This window comes from Heterocephalus glaber, unplaced genomic scaffold (assembly GCF_053883595.1).
Source record: "Heterocephalus glaber isolate CG9 unplaced genomic scaffold, H.glaber_assembly_v1.0 deba00000281, whole genome shotgun sequence".
NCBI classification, from domain to species: domain Eukaryota; kingdom Metazoa; phylum Chordata; class Mammalia; order Rodentia; family Bathyergidae; genus Heterocephalus; species Heterocephalus glaber.
In genome coordinates this window covers 23130089-23150000 of record NW_028258139.1, presented here as the reverse complement: position 1 = coordinate 23150000, position 19912 = coordinate 23130089, and the positions used below count along the sequence as shown (strand labels likewise).

Genomic DNA, 19912 nt, shown 5'->3' with positions numbered 1-19912 from the left:
TTGAGTTGGGACTGGACACAGGTCTGTGGTACTCCAACGTGGGTTCTTGACCCTGGAGGAGTGATTCCCTAAGTCTCCCAGTGTAGCACTTGAGACTCACTCTGAGATTAATTAAGGAGAGAGGGGCCAGGATGTTCAGGCTGTGAAGGTGAAGCCTAATGCTCAGACAGTTTTAATAGGGTTTCTCCAAAAAGCTTCACCAGAGACTAGAACTCAGGTGCAGGTAATTTACTGAGAGATAGTGCTAGGAAGCATAAGTGGTGGGGAGAGAGACAAGGAAGAAGAAACAAAACAAGCAGGCAAAACAGTCAGGAAGTGTTTGTAATCAATCCCTGTCAGGTCCTTTGAACTCTACAGTGCCTCCCGAGATCATCCATCTGGAAGGTGGAAAGTTGGGACATCAGTCCTTTCACTCATTTCTAGCTGCTTGAAGGACGCTCCTGGGTTCATTCCCCACACTTTTGAGGTGGACTGGCCTACTGACCTCAGAGAAGGCCTAGTGGGAAGTTGTGGAAAGATCTGAGCCCACCTTCGACGTGGGATGCCCTTATTAGGAAGTGACAGGGAGATGTGCACCATGGCCATGGCTGAAGTCCCAGGTGGCCAAGGGGACGGGACACTTTGGAAAGTGCCAAATGGCTCCTGGAGTCAAACAGTCTACCCCGGAAGGGAGGAGACCTGACTTCTCTCTATCCCCTTCAGTGGTATCCAACACCCAAGTCTGTGATGTCCCCATCATCCCACAGAGGTGTAACAACTAAAAGGGCCCCCACAGTTAAGGAAAATTGGGAATAGCTCAATTAAACAGGAGTTATTTGCTCCTACGGGATTCTCAGAATCTTTAATACACTAATATCCATTGTGGATTTCAATTACACAAATGAAGAATAGACTTTCCCCAAATTTTTTTTTATCTTATTGAACTTGGTTTTAATGTCTCAAAATTCTATGGCACATGTTTGGTCAAGTTGTCTCCACTTAAAAGTACTGATTTTCACAACTAATAACTTAAAACTGCCACACGCAAATGGTCCACAAAGCATTCTCCACAAAACATTCTCCCTTCCAGCTGAAAGTTTTAGGAAGCATTGTTTTCACCAACCAGTGTTTTACTACTGAGCCCAAATGGCCCATTGAGTCCAACCCACTGCAATGTCTTCCTGCACTGAGGAGCACTGGGGCGGCGAACTCCGGTGGCCTCCTTGTCTGCTACTTTGATGACACTCAGAGCAGTTGTCTGTCTCTTATCACAGATAGCAAAATGACCCAGAGGAGGGAGTCAGAGAAGCTCTCAGCATGCACATTTCCGTGAAAGGAGCGTTGCCAGATTTCAGGAATTTAGGGCCTTACTCCAGAATGGTGATCATCTCATCTCTCACTCAGTAAACATGCAAGCCGTGTGAACTGTGAGGCATTTCACGACAGGGCAGAGCCAGCACTGACTTGGCCTGGATGGGCCAGAATAATCCTCTGGAAGTGCAGTCAGCTGCTACCACTGGTGGGTCATTTCTGCTGTCACAGCAGTGCTGCCATGAGGAACATCTTTGAGGGACACATTCTTGACATGAGAACCCACACTGGCTCCAGGAAGCGCTTCACTCAGAGCTCCCTAGGGCAGCTCAGCAGACTTTGCTTCAGTTGTGACACTGACTGGACCAAAAGTGATAGATGACCTTGCCAGGTTTGAGAGCACCAGATGCCCTGGGACCCTTGGAGACAGTACCTGTACCACTAATGCTACAGATGCCCCGGGAAGGCTTGTCAGCTAGATGAGCTGGTGGTAGGTACAATCCAGAGCTTCAAGCTGTATGGTTCCACAGCATTGCCATCTTCATCAGTGACGTTCATCCCTTAAACCAAGCCATGTGGGCACTTGGCTCCAGCATGCTGTCACCATGCCAGGGAGAAACTGTCACACATGCTACCAAGTCAGAGTCAGAGTCAGGGCTAATTTTCTTAATGTAGGTGCTAACTTCCTTAATTATTTCCTTGTAGCTCTTCTGTGGTACAGTAGCTCTGTGGAATCAATTTTTCTAACACCAGCAATTATTTGTTTCACACCCAGTGTGTAAGCTAGAAGGGGATGGTCACAGGCCTGATAATTCTAGGAGATACTAGCTTCAAGTTTACCACCCATCAGGAAGCAGCATCTGTCAGGAAAGCCTAGTCAGCCCAACATGTGCTTGGAATCATGCTTTTGACAAAGTGTCTGTGCCCTGGGCATCAATGATACTTAATACTTGCTTGTGTCAGTTTCCACAGGGAAGGTGTCAGTGATGACACCACACGCACGTTTAGCTTTCATTTTACCCAAGATCCAGCCATATTCGAAGGAGCTCTTTCCCAGCTCAGCAGGCTCTTTCTCAGACCTGTCTATGGCTCTTTTGTTGATTCCACTATATTTGCAGGTCACGTGGCCAGTAGTGGTGGCCCTGCCCTAATCAACAAGCCCAGTGATCACAATGTTGGTATAAGTCTTTTCCCTTCCCATTATGACTTTGATTTGGAGGTGGTTTTCATAGCACCTGTGTTCTGGCAGCAAACTTGTGAAAAAAAAAATCTCCCAAAAGATGGTGATCACAGAAGTAGGTTTTGCAAGAGCACCAGGGTACTAAGGAACACACATAAGGAAATGTTTGTGGGAGCTCCTTTAGCCATTTGGCCCTTGAGAAATTTCTGGATGCATTGGTGGTTTGCTGAGCTCATAGTGCTCTCTCACACCTCCACATGTTTGTTTGTTCTTGTTTCTCAGCTTAGAAAATATTCACTTCTCTCTGAGTATATTTACTACAACAACAACAACAACAAAGACTCAACTTCTAGGTAATGATAAGTCTTTTGGACTGGGCAGGCTTCTCAGTTATCTGTGTGAAGCTATCCACTTGCAGTGTTCACAGAAGAAACAAACAAACAAAGCAAAACAACACCTAAATGCACAGTAAACTCTATGGCCACAGTGCTCTGAGAGGACGGCAGATCTGCTCTTGATCTAAAGTGGCAGGATCTGAGGCTGCCTTGAAGGAGAAGGCCATGCTATTTAGGAACATGATCATCACCCTCCTGTCAAAGATACTGAAAAAGTAGCATTGCTACAGGGCCACACTGGAAGAAGCTGAGATGAGTAAGGTGGAAATGCAGTGAAGGACACCAGAAAAGAAGGGTGCGTGTGACAGCACAGTTTTAGAGGACATTTAGTTACTTCTTTATACGTTTTTCTCCTTTCTTTTACCCTCTTTCTATATGTCCTCCCACTTTTCTTCCCTCCCTCTCTTTTCTTCTTTCCATGTCTACTGCAAGTGTATTTGTATTAAAGCAGACTTGTTTTTCTCCTTTAGAGTGATCTGTCTGATGCTGGCTGGATGGAGTGAGTGTGAGTGTGTGTGTGTGTGTGTGTGTGTGTGTGTGTGTGTGTGTTAATGATAGATTGGACCCAAGTTCAAACAGGTTCCCGCTGAGAGTGGAACACCCTGGCTTATGGCACTTGGACCCCTATAGGACAGACACATCCCAACAGAAGCATCTCCATGGTCCCAAGACAGCCCGTAGTACCAGGGCTCCAGGCTACCTACCACTCCTTTCCTGGAGCCAACACATCTGGCTTCTTTTCTGGTGTTACTTGCTGCATTTTCAATCCTACTCATCTCAACTGCTTCCTTAATGTGGCTGTTGTAGCAATGTTCCTTTTTTATTAGTTGTGATGATTAATCCTGATATGTCAACTTCAAGGGGTTAACAAATGCTTAGCAGATTATGAGTGCACACTCCTAGGCATGTCTGGGTGGGTCACAGAGTCATGGTTCTGAGTACCATATATGGTCCCAACCCGGTTCCTCTCTAGCACTGTTCCTCTGCTCTGCCCAGATGCCATGAATTAAGCATCTTTGCTTGGCTATTCCTGTCTGCCATGATGTTTCCACCTTGGAGCCTATCACCCATGGGCTGAATCCATGAGCCAAATTAAACCTCTCCTCCTTAAGTTGTAGGTGTCAAAAAGCTGACTAACATGGTGTGCTGCTCTACATGGAGGCAGGTCAAGGGCTGGGCAGCCTCCACAGTGCCATGTGATTTCCCATAACAGCTGCTTCAATCTTCCTCAGAGAAACAGTGCACAGAGAGGAGATGGACTTGACCACCAAACGAGGGGGCAGGGCTTACCCAGCATGCACAGGGGCTTCCTGGCAAACTTCAGTCGTCCCCGCCAGCCTTTGTATCGGCAGCAACATCCAGCAGCCCAGATCCTCAACGCAAACTCAGCTCCAAAGATGAAAATAGCAAATGTTTCCTGTATGGCAGAGTGTGTGGACCGATTAACAGGGACCCAGTTGTCGGGACTGGAGAGTTTTCTAAAGATCTGAAGAGCTATGCTGTTGTTTTGGAGGGAACACTGGTAGAGGAACTGCTGGTCACCTCCATCCGGCCATGGAGAGGTCTTCTCCATTGCCCTGTGCTAACACTCTCTAACTGCTACGACTTGCGAAGTGATTCCTTGTTCTTTTTTTCTATGTTTTTGTTCCAATGGATCATTTGCTAAAAAAAAAAAAAAAAAGAAGAAGAAGTCCCTCCACTGTATTAGAAGCTCCTAAGAAGTGAAGTTGGTAGAGAACTGATCTAGTAATCTCACCCAGTTGCTGGCCCCTGGAAAAAACAAAGCTGAGGCAGATTTCCGGGTAGAGCACATTGTTGTGTTAACTTTCGGAGGACTGTGACTCTGTTGTTTATAATTTAATAATATGTAATGGCTCTTGCTTTGATGTGCTTATACCCTTTATCTCTAGTCTAGACTACAAATCCTTACCAGGAAAGCCATTCTGTGCTCATGGGGACCTCACCATATGGGGAAGGTAAGGCAGTTTCTTTGACCTAGACTTGGCTGGAGACCCCAGGAAGCCCCAGGCAGGCAGAACTGTACCCCTAGGGTACATTCTCATTCTCATTCTGAGCCCTGCGGAAGTCCAACCAGAGGTGTGGGCCCCAGGACACAGTGCCAGCAAACAGACCAGCTCACCAGCAACAGAAGCCAGTCTCCTGACACAGTCTCGTACTCCTTGAAGGTGGTCAGGACGGCCAGGATCAAGCACCCCAGGACAATCAGGAACCTGAAGGGAAGGGAGGAGGAGAGTGAGAAATTTTTAGCCTGGTTTCCTACATGGGCAAAGACTGAAAAGCGGCAGCTGGGATGAAGCTGCACCTCCCACTGAACTCTGGACTCTGCCATGTGCGGTATACCTTGTCGCATTTAGTCTTCATGGTGACTTGTAAGGTAGGTGGGAATTATTACTCTAGGTAAAGGAGACAAAATGCAAAGCCATCATCTTCTTTCACTTAGCCAGCCCGTTAGTAGAGTCAGTTACTTAGAAGTCAAAGCAGATCTTCTGTTCCCAACACTGGGGACTTGCACAGCACAGAAAGACCAAAAGTTATCACAGGGTTGAAAAACACAAGCATGAATAAATTAATAAAGTACCCTGCATATGCAGGGCTAAGACGATGATTTTAAAATATACAAAGATACTGTTAGTAGGAAGAAAATATAAATTCATTTCAAAGATGCATAAATTCAGCAAACACTTCTGTCCTCATGTTTGAGCGTTATTCTTTTTACAGTCAATGGCTCCTAAATGAAACCTCTTTCAACTGGTGATATTCAGAATTGTTTTTTAAATGCTAAAAATAACAGGACCCTCTACACTGAAAGATGCTGTATGCTGATGCTTTAAAATTCATGTAGAGATCATTTGGTCCATGCCCTATCTCAGACTGAAGCAAACTGCAAACAACCCTTTGAGATTTTCATGTTCATACAAGCTCTCCAATTCCAGGGCATCTGGCACCCTCCCCTGTTTGTGGATTTCGACTGTCTATGCTTCTGTGACCCTCATTCATTTATTCATTTATTCAATGCACATCTACTAGGCAATGGGAACATAAGATGACTAACCTGGATCCACCACAGGCCTCAAGAGCTCATAGTCCAGACAGCAGAGAACTGCCTCACCTAGGAGGGTAAGCACTGGGACATAAGAAGGCCTGGAAATCTCTGCTTCTGACCTGGGCTGGGAACAAAGTCCTGGCTCTGGTCCTTGTCAGCCCCATCACATTTTCTGATCAGTTAACCTGCTGAACTGCAGACCTGAATCTCTGTTTCCACCCTAACCCTAGGAACCTCAGGGTTCCTAATGCCCTCCTGTGACTGGGCATTGTACTTGAGCTGCACAGCTCCCACCCGTGCCTGGAATCTGCCTACCCTGAATGCCAACCTTCCTCACAGTTGACGATGTTTCTGGCAACCTCGGCTCCCACCACTCCTGTTTGGTGAGCATCTACCACTTTCTGGGTTGGTGTCTGGGGAGGAAGAAGCTTGGTGTCCCAAAGTGAACCAGTGTGGCAGAAGTAGGAGCACTTAGGCAGACTCTGAGCCTCCTGTACTTGGTGTGCGCCTAAATCCTGGGGAGATTCCGTGGTGCGCGTGGGGTGAGCAGGCCCTAAGGTGAGCCGGGTGAATCATGCCCCACGTGACTGCCCGCATGAACCTGCAGTGTGCCTGCCATCGTGTTGGGATGTCGCTCTTTGGCTTCAGTTTTGTTGTATGGCAAAGGCAATGGGGGAGTCACACCTGTGACTGGGAAACCTTGTGTAAGGCTCTATCTTCACCGATGGGAGCCAGCCTCCATGTGAGCCGCCATATTGAAAAGGGCCCAGAGTTTTGTCACAAGCTGCTTCATTGGCTTCTGGGACCTGAGAGCAGCGCCCAGCTGATGACCAGCATGAAAGTGGGGCCTGTCCCCCACCACAAGGGTCCACCTTCATGAGAGCTTGGAGGATGCCTCTGTGCTCCCACAGGTAATACAGCCCAGCCAAAATCTTGACTGCACCAGGACCTAGTGAAGCCACAAACAGACTCCTGCTGTTCAGAAAATGAAATGAAGAACTGTGCTGGCCTGGGCTGTTACGTCAGTGACAATTTGTTACACAGCAATAGAAAACACACACGGTGGAGCAGAAGTCTGCACCAGCTGCATCCACTTCTACAGAGGGGAGCGTGTGCGTGATGCTGGGCTCCATCTGTGTGCCAAGCACAGAGCTGGGGGGTTCTCTGTACCCCCTTCTGGCCAGCCTGGCTCCTGACAGGGGCCCTAAGTGTTTGGAGTCTAAGTATCAGCATTGCCGCAATTTTAGTGCTCAGAGATGGCCCTGTTGTTGGAATTAAGGGCACAGAATGGAAGGCAGGCCCTGAGAGATGGGGCGGAGCCTGATAGGAAGGGTTTCAGAGGCTACAAGGAGAGTTTGTGCTGCACTTTGTTCTGTAGATCTTACACACACACGCGCACACACACACACACACACACACAGGGTGATTGAAAAACACAATGTTTAAATGTTTAGACACCTATTAGAGTAAAAGACACATTACCACCAACAGTGGGCTAAGTGTATTCAATGTGAGGGGGAGTATTTTGAATATTTTGAAGGGTGTTAATGGCAAAGTGCCTTTTAATGTAATAAATTTTCACTCACTATATTTTTGATCAGCTGGTAGATATCTACAAACTATCTATAGGTAGTAGCCTCCCTTTTATCTGAAGTTTTGCTTTTTGTAGTTTTAGTTTTTCACGGTCAGCTATGGTCTCAAAATGGTACATGAATAATTCTAGAAATAAGTACTTTCTATGTTTTAAACAAGTTTTATTACAGCGTATTATTATAATTATTCTCTTATTATTAGTTATTGTTGTTAAGTTCTTATTGTGTTTAATTTGTTGATTAGACTTTATCTCAGGTAAGTGGTATGTGAAGGAGAAGTACAGTAATATATAAGTTTGGGACTCTCCCACCATTTCTAGGGTTCACAGAGCATCTTCGAATGTGTCCCTCAACAGACTGTTCATCCACATCTCCATCACATCGATAGCCACATCTCTCCACAAAGACGGTGTGCTGAAGGACAGGGGTCACAAGGTCATTGTCACCGTGGAGAGGCTGAGGGCTGCTGTGGACAGGGCAAGGGTGACTGAAGGACCGGTGACCAATGGGAGTGGAGGCCGAGCAAGAGGATCACAGGGCCCCCCAGGGCCGGGGGACAGGGTGGACAACATGCTGTGACAGCCGTCGGGAGGATATGCAGGGGCCAGGGGAACCATAAAGTTAGGAACGCTGAGGACGTTTGAGGCCCCAGTGGAAACCTCCACGAGCTGATCAGACTCTCAGAGTGAAGTTTGGAAGAGAGGTTGGCCCTGGAGATGCAACAGACTTGTAGCTCTAATTGTCTGACTCTGCAGCCACAGTAGGCGGTGAGTGTTCAGCCTTAACCAGCCACTACCAAAATGCAGTTTCAAGCAGAACCAGGCTATGGCCAGCAGAGGGAAGCAAATACCCACACAGCTCTGCATTTTCTCACCTCACCAGCAGCCCCTGAATCTGCTTTCCGAGACTGGAGAACAATCATTAATTTTTAATAAATAACTAGTGACGCCCTCTTCAACTCGAGAAGGGGAAACACTCCTTGTTTTCTTGCAAATTTGCATGCATCCTTAAAATGAGAAGTCGGTTTTGGACAAGCCATCGCTGTGTCCTCTTCCTTACCACGTCCTCTTCCTCACCAGTCCTCCTTCCTTTTCCTCAGCTCGTCACCACTTTGGTTTCCTTCTCTGTAGCCTTGACTGCTTCCTTCACTTCTCTCTCAGTGCCCTCCCTCTCCCTGAGGTCTTTCTCTCCTTACCCTTTCCTTTCTACCTAGTCTTCCCTTCTCTCCTCTCCCTGCTCCTCCCCTCCTCTCTCTCCCTTCTTCCTCTGCTCTGCACACTTCTTGTCCCTCAGTTCTGACATGAGCAGGCATCTGTGGCCTGGACCCTGGGGATGGCCACCTGCACGTCTCCTGTCTGCAGCACCCTGGCCATCTTCACAGATGATGCCAGTGTGGACAACAGGGTCAGGCGTGCTCTCAAATCAGACCCCACCCTCGGCCTCTGTTGCTCTCCTCACCGTTTTCTTCCTCTGAGGGAGCCAGGCAGGGGAGGGGGTGGGGAGCAGATGCAGGAGGGCCCAGGGGTTGCTCCCACAGTGCACTCTTCTTCCTCTTCCCCCCTCCATGCCTTTGTCCCTGTAGGGGAACAGTTCCACTTCTAGACCGTTCTCAGAGGCCCCTGCAACTCCCACTTGATTTGCAGTTATTACTGGGCCCCTTTCAGTCAGTAGGTCATAAAATGTCCTACAGACAAAGGAAGGCAGGTAGCCCTGACCCAGCCAGACTCCTGGTGATTCTTGCCTGTTTTCCCTAAATCCCATGCTAGGACCATCCTCCCTGAGAAGCCGAGGTCAGCGCTGAATCATCCAGCAGAGCAGCTGTCATTGACATCCTAGTCATCACACCACAGGCACTGGGCTCAACCCCAAAAGGCAGGCACAAGGGGACCAACCTCGTCTACATGAGGGTCCCACGGGTCCCCAGCTGAAATGCCTCAGAGGTAAAGCACCCATGGTTTGCCGGGGTTTCCTTTTGTTTGTTTCTTACTTTTTATAAGTTGATACCTGATGTCTATACACATTTATGAACTATTTCTTCATGGTCCAGCCAAGCTGTCACTAGTGACAGGATTTCATGCTTTCCATGACTGAATTATATTCCATTCAGCTAGCAAAAACAAAACAGACAATGGATCACATGAAACTAAAAAGCATTTGCACAGCAAAGGAAACAATCAACCAAGTGAAGAGATAGTCTACAGAAAGGGGGAAAATATTTTCAAACTAAACCTCTGACAAGGGGATGAAATTCAGAATATAAAAAGAACTCAAGAAAACTAAAGAGCAATAAATAAACAATCCAACTTAAAAATCAACTAAATATCTAAGTAGATATTTCTTAAAAGAAGTCATACAAATGGCGAACAGGAATTTTTTTTTTTATTCCTATGAATTACCCGCTGCCAAAGAATGTTTAAGTATCTCAGAACAAGTTTGATTTTTTCTTTTTTACAGCAGTACTGGGGATTATACTCAGGGCCTTTGCACTGAGCTATATTGCCAATGCTCTTTCATTTATTTTTTTTGTTTTGAAACACAGCTTTGCTAGGTTACTAAGTACTCAGGCTGTCATTGGAACTTGTGATCCTCCTGCCTCAGCCTTCCAGAGTACTGGTATTAGAAGTGTGTGCCACCATACCTGAAAGACAAATCATTTTTATTTTGCAAATCCAGTTGTATAGGTTGATGAAGGCTGTCTGGAATGCTGCGTTGAAAGGACTCAGATTGCTATTATCATGATTTATATCTAGATATCACCCCCTAAAGCCTCCTGAGCTCATAGGTGGGCTTTTGGGGAGGTGACTGGATCATGGGTGTGTGATACTCATCACTGGATTAGGCCACTGATGGGCTGATAGCTAAATAGGATATTGGGAGGTGAAGCCTGCTGGGAAGAGGTGTGTCCCTGGGCGCGTGGCCTGGAAATATATGTGCTGTGTCCTCCCTGGATCCCACTGTGCCTCCTGTCTGCTGTGCCATGAGCTGCTTCCCACTGGCCATGTTGCCCTGCCTTGGAGCCAGCTAACTAGGAATGAAATCTCTACACACTAAGAGCTAAAATAAGCCTCTTCTTTAACTTGTGTGTATTGGGTATTTTGTCCCAGCAATGAGAAAGTAACTAAGACAGCTACCACTTAGCTGGGAAAGGTGCCGTTGTACACTGATGGTACCTGTCACAAATATAAGACAGACTAAGAATTTGTCATCCTCTTGGAACACAGACCTAAAATCATTTTTCAATGTTTCTTTTTTTTGTGGCTTGACCCATGCTAAGCTCTCCCCAAAACTCCAGTAACTAAAACTTTCAAGAACCTTTAATAAGGACCTCTTTTTGTTCCTCTGTCTTACAGAAAATAAATTTGGGCTGCAGAGGTCTGGATGATTTGCTAATGGCCACAAAACCACTCCTTGAAGAGCTAGCATGGGATCCTGGTCTCCCAGCTCTCAGCCTGGTGCATTTCCCACTGTGCTGCCCTCTGCTTTGTCTTTGGTAAACCAAAGAGAGATCGTTTATGGATATTTCTCCTATTTTTAAGCTGTCCCCTTCTACTGACTCCTCCCACATCAGGGCAAAAGGTGAAGTACAGTACACCAGGGTCATTCAGATAATTTAAATAAAGTGAGGTGTTCACTTCCCCTTTTAGAGTGGACATTTTTTTTTGCCTCATGTAACATTTACTCATTTTCTCTCCTCAGACATGTCATGTGTCTATTTATCAGAGGTGCATAACAGCTCCATCAGATGTCAGGGTCTAACGAGACACATTGAAAACAGTACAAGGAGTAATTTAGAACCCATTAAAAATAATTGCATCTCTTAATCCTAACCTGAAAGTTGCAGAGCTCACAACAAGAAGAGTATGGGAGGCCAGTAAACAGCCTGCAGGGTAAGGCTGCTTTTCAGGGTCAGCAAAGTGACACAGAGCTGAGGCTGTAATGCCGGGCAGCCACATGTCCCCGTGGAGTGCCTCAGAGCCACGTCACTCTGTGGGTGCAGAGAGGCGACCAGAACAGTAGATCAGAGAAAAGAGCACAGCTTGGCAAATGTCCTTCGCTCCACCTCCTCTCCTGCCTCCATTCCACCCTCTCCACATCTTTCACCTCTGCTTTTCTAAGCAAAGATATAAGGTTATGCCAAAACCCTGTTCAAACATGGCTTCAGCCTCCCCTGTTGTTATAGGGGAAAGTCCTAGATTTCCAGCAAGGAAAATCAGGTTCCCCAAAATTAGATCATGGCATAGCAGAATGGATAAAAGGCATGATCCAACGGTACATTGCTTATGAGAGACTCCCTTTAGATCCACAGACACAAATAGATTGAGGGTGAACAGATAGAAAATGCTATTCCATTCAGAGTCTAACCAAAGCAGAGCTGAAGTGGCTATAGTAATAATCAGACTTTAAAAAGACTTTAAAAGAAACTTTGTTACCAGAGAAAAAGGGGGACATTGCATATTGAGAAAGTGCCAATCCATTATGAAGATATAACAATTATGAACATATTCACACCCAACAACAGAGCTCCAAAATATGTTAGGCTTCTTTTCAAGTTTGAAGTCTTCATTCTTTCTCCTTCCAGTCATACAAAACTTATAACTTAACCAAAACATGGCAGGGTCCCCAAAAATCTGTTACCCCTCTCACATGCTTTCTTCCTGTCATCTAGTTGACTCATCCTTTTTTTCTTTTAAGCTCAAATGTCACCTCCTTTTCTATGATAACTTTCCCTTCCTCCCTCCCTCCCTCCCTCCCTCCCTTCCTTCCTTCCTTCCTTCCTTCCTTCCTTCCTTCCTTCCTTCCCTCCGTACACTATTTACAGATCACTTATATGCAGGAGTGAAAGGTGGACAACTCTCACCTCCCAAGAGATTACAGTTCATCCCTTCTTGATTCCCAAGCAACATTAGGGAAATCCTCCTGTACATTCTCATAGGATTCTCTGCCTCATGAAACCCAACAGCATGTCCTATTTGCAGCCCATGTACCTCACAGGCTGGGTAATCCGAGGAAGCAAGGATCCAATCACTTGCCCCTTGAGATCGAAGTTCTTGGCCCAAGGGATTAGCTAGCGAAGCCACACTTAGTTCTATTTCTAGTTCTGCTCTTCACTTACTGTAAGGACCTTAGAGAAGTCTTTCCTCTCTCCAGAATCTACATCTGTGAGATGAGGAATTGACAGGACTGCTCTCAAAGGCCCTTCAGGGCTGCTATTATAGATTCAGGCCTTCAGCTTGCAGACCTGTACAGACCAGTTCAGAGCTCAGCTCTGCCATTTACCACACAGGGGACTGTTTCCTCATCTGTAGATGGGAAGCACAATAGTTACCAACAAAGGGCAGTTTTGAAAATGAGACAACACTGGTGGACCACATCATACCATGCTTGGCACAGCACGAGAGCTGGTATTAGCTTCTGCAGGAGTGAACTTTTTCTGAGCTGGGACAGACTGTGTCTCACATGGCTGATGAAATCTTTTCCTTTTTCTCAGACTCAGGATTCCTTATTTAAAATGGGCAAATTGGGGCCAGGGATTTAGCTCAGTGGTTCCAGCGCCTGCTAGGCAAGCGCAAGGTCCCGAGTTCAATCCCTGGTACCAAAAAATAAATAAAATAAAATAAAATAAAATAAAATAAAATGGCAAATCGACCAGTAGTCGGGAGAAGCCCTAGCATCGTGTCTCGGTTTTGTCACACCTTGCCTCCTCCACAGCAGTCTGAGGTATTCTGAGAGTTTCTAAAGAGTGTCTTCTTGTCAGTATCCCACATCCACTGAGCCTTCCAGAGCTTGCCATGGTTTGGGAGGGAAGGGTGCAGGCTTCTGCCTGGGGACCAGCTTCCAGCTCTCCAGACCTGCAGCTCTGGTTTTTTTGCCTCCGTCTTTATGCACAGAACAATGTCATCAGCTGAAATACACAATGACTACTAGTAGGCTAGTAGGCGCCACAAGGAGATATGAGGATATATATTATCTTCTTCAGGGTTCAACACTGCCTTGTTCCCCTCATAACACAGTACCTCACAAAAAAGAAGAAAGGTTTAGAGTCTGGCTGTAGTAAGGGAACCCTAAGATGGTGCCCGCAGATCCCTGCTTCCCACTATGCACAGCCTTGGGTCAGTTCTTCTGGGTAAAGATAGCTAGGACCTGAGACTTATTTCTAGCCAGTAAAATATAGTAAAGGTGATGGGCTGTCACCTCTGGAATTAGGTTACAGGGCACTATGACCTCGTTCTTGTTAGTGACTGTCCCTTTTGCCAACTTTGATGAAGCAAGTGGCTGGGTTGGAGAAGCCCACATGGGTACAGAAAAGAATGTGGCCTTTAACCAATAGCCAGCAAGGAACTGACCTTTAGTCCAGGAGCCCTTGTTATGGTTTACATCTAGATGTCCCGCAAAGTCTCATGAGCTCAAAGGGGGAGTTGTTGAAAGGTAATCGGACTGTGGGGACTTCCAGCTAACTTGCTGATAGGAGATGCACCTGGTGGGAAGAGGTGGGTCACTGGGGGTGTGGCCTCCCTCCTTTCTTTGCTTCCTGTCTGCAATGCTGTGAGCAGCTCTCCACCACGCCCTCTTCCCTGCTGTCCTGCCTTGGACCGGCCAGCTATGGACTGTAACCTCTCAAACTGTAAGCCAAAATATACCTCTCTTCTTTTTAGTTGTGAATATTGTTTTTTTGTCCCAGCAATGGGAAAAATAAGAATCCAGGAAACTGGAGTCTTCCAATAGCTACAAAAGGGGTCTTGGGGAGGCCCAGGCTGACACTGTGATTACAGACTTGGTGAGTCCCTGGGCAGAAGGTCAAGGGGGACCACACCTGGATGCCCAATCCATGAAATAGTCAGATAATGGACATGCGCTATGCTAAGTTGCGATGCTTTGGGGTAGACACACAGAAATAGTTAACTATTACAAGTTTGTCAGGCTCTGGATCTTGGCCACCAGATGACTGACCTTGGGTAAGTTTGAAACCTTAGTTTCTGACTTAGAAACTAAGTAACATACTTACTTAGAAAGCAGAAGTAACAAATCCAGGGATCTTTGCTAGCTCAATATTTTTTAGCCCAGCCTTTGCATTTAAGAGAATGCATAGGGCAGCAAAAAATATTCATAACCAAAAAACGCTCCCGCAAGAAGGTAGCGTCCTTGACATCTGAACAGCAGCTTCAGTCCTGGGCACATCGTGGCTTTGCAGGTCAGCCTCTGCCTCCCCATCGGGCTCCGTGTCCAACACCACAATGTGAACCACTTTAGAGCAAAAAAGATGAAGCTTCCAAAATATGCAGGATTTCACAACGTTGACAGAAACAGTGAGGAAGAACTGTTCTAAATACAGGAGCACCATTAACAAGTGACACTGGCTGGAGAAAGTGAAGACACACCAAGCTGGTACCCTAAAGGATTCAGATCCCAAACAGTCCTCCCCCAAAATGTTTAGAAAATAAAATGCGAAGTCATGTCATATTATATAATGTTGGCCAGAAAATATACCCCAGATTTATACTTCATTTAGTCTTTGCTTATTCTAAAGGTTAAAGCATAACTATGCTCATAATCTAAATTAAATGTCATTAACTCGGAGACAAAATAAACACATTTTTGTATTTCAGTTGGATTTTTTGAGATAAAGTGCTAGAAAGACATTTTTGTCTTCCCTATTTGGTATGAAGTAGCGGTCTATGTTTCCAATAGATTCTCCTTAAGTAGATTTTCACTATGCTCATAGAAAGTACTCCAGAAATTGACTTAATAGTATATAGAAAAAAATTACCTTTACAAACATCCATATTAATAACATAGGGGAAGAAAATCACACTTACAAGTACCTATAGACAAACGTTTACCTATTTTCATATCGATGTGTATATTAATATCTATGTTACACCCACATAAATCTATGGATCCATAAATGTGTAAGACAGATGCAGGTTTTCTCCATCTAAATGTAGTATGTATATGTACCAATTCCCCAAGATGAATGTAATCATTGCGTATTACAAATACATACAAATGAAAAAGAAATTAAAAGAAGTAAATAAATAAATCAAGGTCAGCAAACTATGGCCCTAAGGGCAAATCTGGCCCACTCCTTGTTTTTATAAATACAGTTTTATTATACCACAGCCACACGCATTCATTACTATGCTGCCTACAGTTGCTTTTGTGATGCAGCCAAACTCAGTAGTCCTAAAAGAGAGTTTCTGGTCCTCAATGCTTATTTTTACTGTCTGGCATTTTAAGTGAAAGATTGCCAGTACCCAATCTAAACTAAGAGTAAAGGGAAATTGAATGCAATCAGTACCACTGCAGGATATTGTACATGTCTACTACTAAATAGAAAACAAATACTTAAAATCCTAAATATAAGAGACTTAATCTTAAAGACATCTTAAAGTGTTGGATTAGAAAATAGAAAACTTAGAGGAATAAAAATAAGGAAATACTCAGGTTTTATGGAGGTCTTTTTAAAGAATTAATACAAATTATAGAATTGGAACAGAGCCTGCCCTTAAACTTCGGCAGTTTTAGGCAGATCTGCCTCTGGAAGCATCTCTGAGTATCCTGCTGTTTACCTTGCTTTTCTTCCTGTCTCCTCTCTAATGCTTTATAAATAAGCCAACAGTCAACAGTCGCCTTGCACTCACCCTGGCCACCCCTGACCAGGTAAGAACTTTAGGCCTGGAGGCAAACTTGTCCATGACCTGACCCCAGGCTGTGTGAGGGAAGAGGCAGCCCTAGGTGGGCCTCCAGGCTCATGTGTAGCCTCCCAACTGGGCTCTGGCTCCTGTCTGCAGAGGGGAATGAGGTGCTGCCCCTGTAAAAACTCAGGAGATAATGGATATAAAACCCTGACTGACAGGCAGGAGCTCCGAAGTAAACTGTACTTTCCTCCTCGGCTGACAGGCGTGTCCACTTACAAATTACTTACAATTGGGAGCATACATCGGGGAGTCGGATAGAGAACATATTTAAATGTTAACTGCACTATTTATCGCTGTGTGACCTTGGTAAGTTCCTTACCCTTTCTCTGATCCTGCGATCCTCCAGGTTTATTGAAGGACAGCAATTCAACCTTAGAGAGTTGTCAAGACCAAATGCGCCTCAGTCTCTCCATTTATAAAGCAGGCCAGTGCTCGATAAATACTAGCAATTGCTATCATTATGACTATAATTGTAATTTTTATTTTTAAATTATATGGTACCTGGGGAATTTATACATTTTCAATAAATGGAAGCAATAGTCACTATTATAGTTGGACTTCATCAAATGCATATTATCTTTGGAGCCCTTCCCAAGAGACACTGTAACTGCATTTCATTGTCTTTCACACACCATCAGTTGTAAGACACACCATAATTGTATAAATTCCTCAGAAAGGGAAACTGCCAATTAAATTATGACAGCCACTGATTGTATTTCACGTGCTCATGTTAGAGATGTTAAACTGAAGAAAATATATGTCTCTGAAGTGGTGAAACAGAGAGGTATAGGTGCCTTATACACAAGTCCTTCAGTTATAGACACTTTGAACAGGACGGGGTTGTAAGAAGTGACTCTATCAAGGCCAGTCTGGGCAACTTAGTGAGACCTTGTCTCAAAATTTAAAAAAATTTGAAGGGCTGGGGAATGTAGCTCAGTGTAAGGGCCTCAAGTTCAATCCCCAGTACCATAAAACAAACATAATAACAGAAGTAGATGTTAATTTTATAAAGGTATAACTGATGCATTATTAAAAAAATTGATTATCATTTTCCAAAAAAAAAAAAAGTGACTCTAGTACATCCCTCTGGGTCTGAGGTGAGCTCAAAGCAGATCCTATCTCCAAAAACCACTAGAGAACACACATTCAGGGATAGTTTATTTGGCCTAAGGCTGCTATTTGTTTTTATTCCTCTCATTCTCATGTTGAAGCTTGCAATCCAACACTGTCCTGGCACACCTAATCCATTAGCAAATTACATCTATTCTTCCTTTGAAATAATAATCTCACACCTAAGCCGGGTGTGCTGGTAATGCCTATAATCCTGCACTAAGGTAGGGGGACAGAAAATCTAAGCTCAGCCTGGGAAATTTAGTAAATTAGTGAGACCTCACCTCAAAAAATGAAAATGGGTTGAGGATGTAGCTCAGTGTTGAATCTCTTCAGTACTGGACACAGACGCACACCACTCTCTCACACCTACTCTACGTCTCCTTCTTTCTACAACTAAAAGCAACAGTTCATTCTCTCCTGACTCACTCCAGTGGGCTCTCCACTCATCTCTGATGCCCCTCTAACCATGCCCCTCCAACCATCTGCAAAACCCATCTTGCCAGCCTGCTTTGTGTCCTGTATCCTCCTGCACGCATCTGATACCTGCCTTCCACTCTGCACTGCCACTGTCATTTTGTTCACGCTCTCTTCTCCCTCCTAACCTACCATCTCTTCACCCCCACCCTCTGCACACACTGAGCTACTTGTGGTTTAGGCAATGTGATTCCTTGCAAAGCAAAGGTTCTTGGGAGTCAGGCCGAACTGGGGTGGAAATCTGGACAGTGTTTCTAGCCATATGCACTGGATCACACTTTCCCTCGACTCTGGGAACCCCAGTCTCTTTATCTATGAAATCAGACTAATCTGATTTCAGTGGGAACAGGTCCAAAGCGCCACTGTCCCTTAGTGTGGGAGGAGTGAGCATCCCTCAGACCCCTCCCTGCCACATTCAATGCCTGGAGCGAAGACCAGAGTCCATCTCCTTCAACGGCTTTCAATCATGGTGACACGAGTTTGTACCTTACAGCCTCCCTCATGTTCTGTGATCCACAGCTCCAGGAAAATTGCAGTGGCTTCTGTTCCCATCTAGGAAAGCTGACTCTGGAGGCTCAGACCATATGCAAAGATGTCCAAGCTTCCTTTCCCTGCAACCCAGCCTCACCAGCACCATTTGTGTTGGCTTTCCAAAATTTCTTCAAGGTGAGTCACAGGACTCCTTGGATGAGGGGCTGGAAAGGAAGAATCAGCAGGTGCCTGCTTCATGGTATTCCAAGGCTCTGTATGGTGTAATAGGTGTGAAAATGAAGTGGTTAAAAATTCATAAGCCTCAAATAAAAGACCCGTGAACTTTGTAAACAGCTTACCCTTTGCTTCCCACAATGGTGATATTGGTTGAGGTCTGAATCCATCCTTGCCTAGAATGACAGTGAGCCTCAAGAGAATGAATAATTTAATGAACACTGCAAAGCACTTACTACGGGCACTTATGAAGCGCCAGCTATGGACAAGGCGCTAACCTCAAGTCAGATGTCATGGGAAGTGTGAGCTTCAGGATCAGAGACTGCCTTTGCCCACAGTCCCGCCTCTTCACGTTTCTGTGCCTATGCTGTGGTGCTTGATTTTGGGGGCAGGGCCTTAGCTTCCTTGGTCCTCAATAAGTGTTAGCAATGGCCACTCTGAGAGAGTGTGGTAGAGACTGGAGATAAAGGGCATAAAGTCCTTGGCAGCTGCTTTCTGGTTGGTGGAGATTAACAATGTGTCGGTTCCATGGCAATGTTGGTGTAATTGCTGATACTGCCCACAGCACCTTGCATGCTGGGAGACCAGAGTAGAAATCACCTAGAGCAGGTGTATTTACAGACTTCCAGACATCCAGGTTTGAACCCAACTTCTCTGTCCAGCAGAGGTTCCTCTGCTCTCTTCCTGAGTCCGAAGGTGACAAGAAGGTGGTTTAGGGACTGGAGACAGGCAGCATAGCTCTCCTCAGTGCTTATAAAATTATAAAAGCAGCTTCCAGGAGGATGGGCATAATACAACAGGCCCAGAGGGGATGCCCACAGTTTCAGGCCCTGAGTCATGTGTCTCTCACATAGGCAGAAAGATCTCCCAAGAAGACTTGGGGCTTGCAGCCCAGCCTGGAGAACCTGCCGTGGATCACCCCTTCCTCCCACTGCTGTCTCCCTAGTTTCCAGGCCTCCCAAGCCCCTGCCTGTCCCCAGACAGCCTTTTCTCCTGCACCTCCCATTGCAGATGGTCCAGATGGCTCCACTGCTGACTGGGTCCTGGCCACTTTGCACACCTGCTGCTGGGGACCATGACCCTGCTGTTTTCACTTCCCTGGGTTTAGAAATTGTAAGTCACAAAAGGCGTTCTAAAGCACACAATGGAAACAAAAATGTAAGAATTGTCATATTGAATCTTAAACCTAGTAAGTCAGTGATTCTCATTTTCTCCTACCCCTCACCAGGTCCAACATAGTCACATACAGTTCTTACAACTTTGCATTCTGCATTTTACCTTATTAAAACATAAATATTCTTCGACTTTGCTCTAAAATATTCAAAACTATCATGTTTAATGAAAGAGCAGCATTCTATGACATCAGTGCCTGAAATATGTGTAACAGTTCCCTTATTGCCAAA

At 45.4% G+C, this 19912-nt stretch overlaps 1 protein-coding gene across 1 annotated transcript in view; it reads right to left on the bottom strand.

Annotated features, from left to right (window-relative positions):
- Positions 1 to 19912, bottom strand: part of Kcnq3 (potassium voltage-gated channel subfamily Q member 3) — a 310711-nt gene that overhangs the window by 42470 nt on the left and 248329 nt on the right. Inside the window, exons 2-3 of the mRNA XM_004837934.4 lie at positions 5006 to 5096; positions 4156 to 4282 (exon numbers count right to left, since the gene is read on the bottom strand). Coding sequence (XP_004837991.2) covers positions 4156 to 4282; positions 5006 to 5096 — 218 coding nt within the window. The remainder of the gene's footprint in view (positions 1 to 4155; positions 4283 to 5005; positions 5097 to 19912) is intronic.